Source organism: Colobus angolensis, unplaced genomic scaffold, assembly GCF_000951035.1.
Source record: "Colobus angolensis palliatus isolate OR3802 unplaced genomic scaffold, Cang.pa_1.0 Scaffold40, whole genome shotgun sequence".
NCBI lineage: Eukaryota > Metazoa > Chordata > Mammalia > Primates > Cercopithecidae > Colobus > Colobus angolensis.
The window spans coordinates 9,576,097-9,579,353 of NW_012117377.1; the positions used below are offsets into that span (position 1 = coordinate 9,576,097).

Consider the following 3,257-nt stretch of genomic DNA (forward strand, 5'->3'; position numbering starts at 1 on the left):
CTTATGTCTTAGGCATTTAGAGCTTAATATTTAGTGATTAGTATACAATGGAAGAAGGCTGTCTCTAATCTCTAGAAGCATACAATGAAACAGAGAAAACAGACAAATGCAGATGATGGCTCATAAATATATAAAATAAGATATATTGAATCTAATATATTGAATCAAATTTGTCATAAATTAGTTGAAAGAAGTAAATCTGTTATGGTGAGGCTGAAATTATTATCTCATAAATGAATGAGATGGATTGTGAGGGCATGGATGAAGTAAGAATGGAATAAATTGTAGGGTGAGAAGGTGTTGGAGGAAGGAGGGAGGGCATGAGTTGCTTGGAAACAGGAGAGGTTAGAATGAGTAGTTGAGTAGGACACATATCAATCCAGTAAGTCTTATTTAGAAATCTTCTTGGGGCCTATTCAAGTGTTCTAGCAAATTTACTTGAGAGCATCTGGTAAAAGGGAGAAGTTACAGGAAGAGATTTGAAAAGATGGTATTGTTCACCTTCCCATAGATGGATGGACCATGCTGCCCATTGTGTCCACTGAAAAGGAAGACATTTGGGAAGGGTCAAGAGAAGCACAATGGCTCTATTTGGGATTTCAGAAGATAGCACTTTCTAGTCAAAAGAGCTTCTGCAGACATCAGGGTAGCTAATGTTGAGAGATGGGAACTCTTTCGTGGAGCTTGTGGACACTCATTTGGAAAGCCGACATGCTATTATTAATGGATGCATGCAGGCAGAGATTATCTGGCTTTTCAAGACAACCTTACCCTGGGATATTAGGATCCTACTCCACGCCCTCTTCACTTTCTTATTTCTCAGGGTGTAGATGAATGGTTTGAGCAGTGGAGTGACAACAGAGTAGAAGAAAGACATGAACTTGGCTTGAGTATTATTGGCAGAGTGCTGGACGTACATGTAGATTGCTGATCCAAAGTACATGACGACGACCACCAAGTGGGAACTGCAGGTGCTGAGAGCCTTGTGCCTTCCTTTGGCTGAAGATAACTTCAGTACAGCCCTCACAATGAAGGCATAAGAGATGAGCACAAGCAGGGATGTCACCAGTGCAAAAGGGATAGCACCCACAGTTAGGGACAGGTCATTAGCAGTGGTGTCACCACAGGCCAGCTTGATCAGAACAGGCACCTCACAGAAGTGATCCAGGGTGTGGTGACCACAGCATTGAAGCTGGAAGGGGTGAGTGGCTTGGATCAGGGAATTGGCCAGGCCACTGGAACAGGCTGCAGCTGCCAGGTGCATACACACCCAGGGACGCATAATGAGTGTGTACCCGAGGTGCTGGCAGATAGTCACATGGCAATCAAAAGCCATCACTGCCAGCAGGGCACATTCAGTGCAACCTGTCCAGTGGAACAGGTAGGCCTGCGTGATGCAGCCCCAGGAAGCAATTGTCTTCCCTGGTCTCCAGAGGTTGGCCAGCAGCTGTGGTACAATGGTGAAGGTGACACAAAGGTCGAGCACACAGAGATTGTCCAGGAAGAAGTACATGAGGGTCTGGAGTCTGGGCTCCATGAGGGAGAGAAGGATGATGGAGCTGTTTCCCATCAAGGTGAGGATGAAGGAAACCAGGACAACTCCAAAGAGAGGAATCTCTAGCTATGGATGCTCCGAGAAGCCCAACAAGACAAATGTGCTGGAAAAATTCACATTTTCTCCTTGCATGGTATCCACCTTACATACAGCTGGAGAGAAAGAGACAAGATTTTGAGGATAAATGTGATTTTTATTTTTTTATTTTCTTTTCAACTTTGATTTAATGTTTGGGGGTACACGTGCAGGGTATTCAGGCAGTAAATGTGTGCCAAAATCCAACTTTTATATTTCAACCACTCCATAGGAACCTCCCCAAGTCTTCAGCTATGTTGGTGGGATAATCTGCATAATTGCTCTGGGAAGTTCTTAAAATATGAGGCAGATTCTGTATAGCACTTCCCTAACAGTTGACATTAAAGTAGGGATGAAGGTGTAGTATTCTAGACATGGCGAGAAACGCTACAGAGCCCAGCCAACTCAACTACATATTTGTTTATATAAAGATTTCTCTCTCTTTTTCTCTCTCCCTCTTCCATCTTCCTCTTCCCCACCATTGTCTTCCAGTTCATTCATAAAGCTCACTAAAAGAAAGACATGCAGTCCTTTGCATTTAGCAGGTCTCCTTCAGAAAACCAGTTATAGGAAACACTGCTTAATGTTTCCTTTCAGTCAAGTTAGATGGAAGATATTTGGATTCTCAGATAGACAGATTAGAAATTGTGGGTGTTCTTACAGCTGCAAAACAACACGAACTCTTTCTGCAGTGAAGAGGCCATCCGATGGTAGTTTATTTTAGGCAATCCTCTCTCCTTATCTTTTTCCTCCCAGTTTTAATTATGGTAAAACATACATAACATAAAATGCACTGTCTCAACCATTTTGAAGTACACGGTTCAGTGGTATTAAGTACATTCATATTGCTGGGCTACCATCACTGCCATTCATCTTTAGAATCTTCATCTTGTAAAACACAAACTATACATATTAACCAATAATTCTCTGTTCTCCCCTCCTCTGAGGCCCTGGCAATCGCTACTTTACTTTCACCTGTCCTCAGCTCACCACCACTTAATTGTGAAAACAGCCCATTTCCCCTGACTCATTTACTGTGCTTGGGGAAATCACCTTTGTTCCACCCTCCAAAGAATGAAATTATCTCCCAACTAGGCCAGAGAGACAGTTACTGTTGTGGTGTAGTTTTAAAATGCTGAGTACCACACTGATCAAATACATTTCTGTTATTAGTGTGCTCATACTTCTCATCTCATTTTATATTGCAAAATTTTACCAGGATGGGTCATGATGAGGAGTTGTCACATAATAACTCATAATAACTGCAACTGTCAGTTTTATGGGTGTTTATCAAACTAATGTTATTTAGAAAGACTCACACCTTTTTTTGGTGTGGTTTTTTTTTTTTTTTTTTTAAATAGGATGAGTAAGATTGATTGAAAGACAGAGAGAGAGATTCCGAGACAGATGGGCAGATTGTCTTTCCAGATTTCAAAATCAGAGTGATTGTCATTAATTATTACTTGTACTAATCTTTTAATTACAGTTTTAGGCTCAGTACTCCTACACTAGCTTGAAACTTTAATGTTTTGAAGAACGTGAAAACTAGCAAAAGCCACTACATAGTTCTTGTACTTCATTCTTCTAGCCATAGGTTTTATTTGGATATAACAAATTTGTATTTTTG

At 41.1% G+C, this 3,257-nt stretch overlaps 1 protein-coding gene across 1 annotated transcript; it reads right to left on the reverse strand.

Moving 5' to 3' along the window:
- Positions 1-497: 497 nt before the first annotated feature.
- On the reverse strand, positions 498-1,687 carry LOC105521565 (olfactory receptor 15). The gene is given in 2 exon segments (XM_011955778.1): positions 498-541; positions 772-1,687. Coding segments are annotated over 2 exon segments (960 nt in total).
- Positions 1,688-3,257: the final 1,570 nt, after the last annotated feature.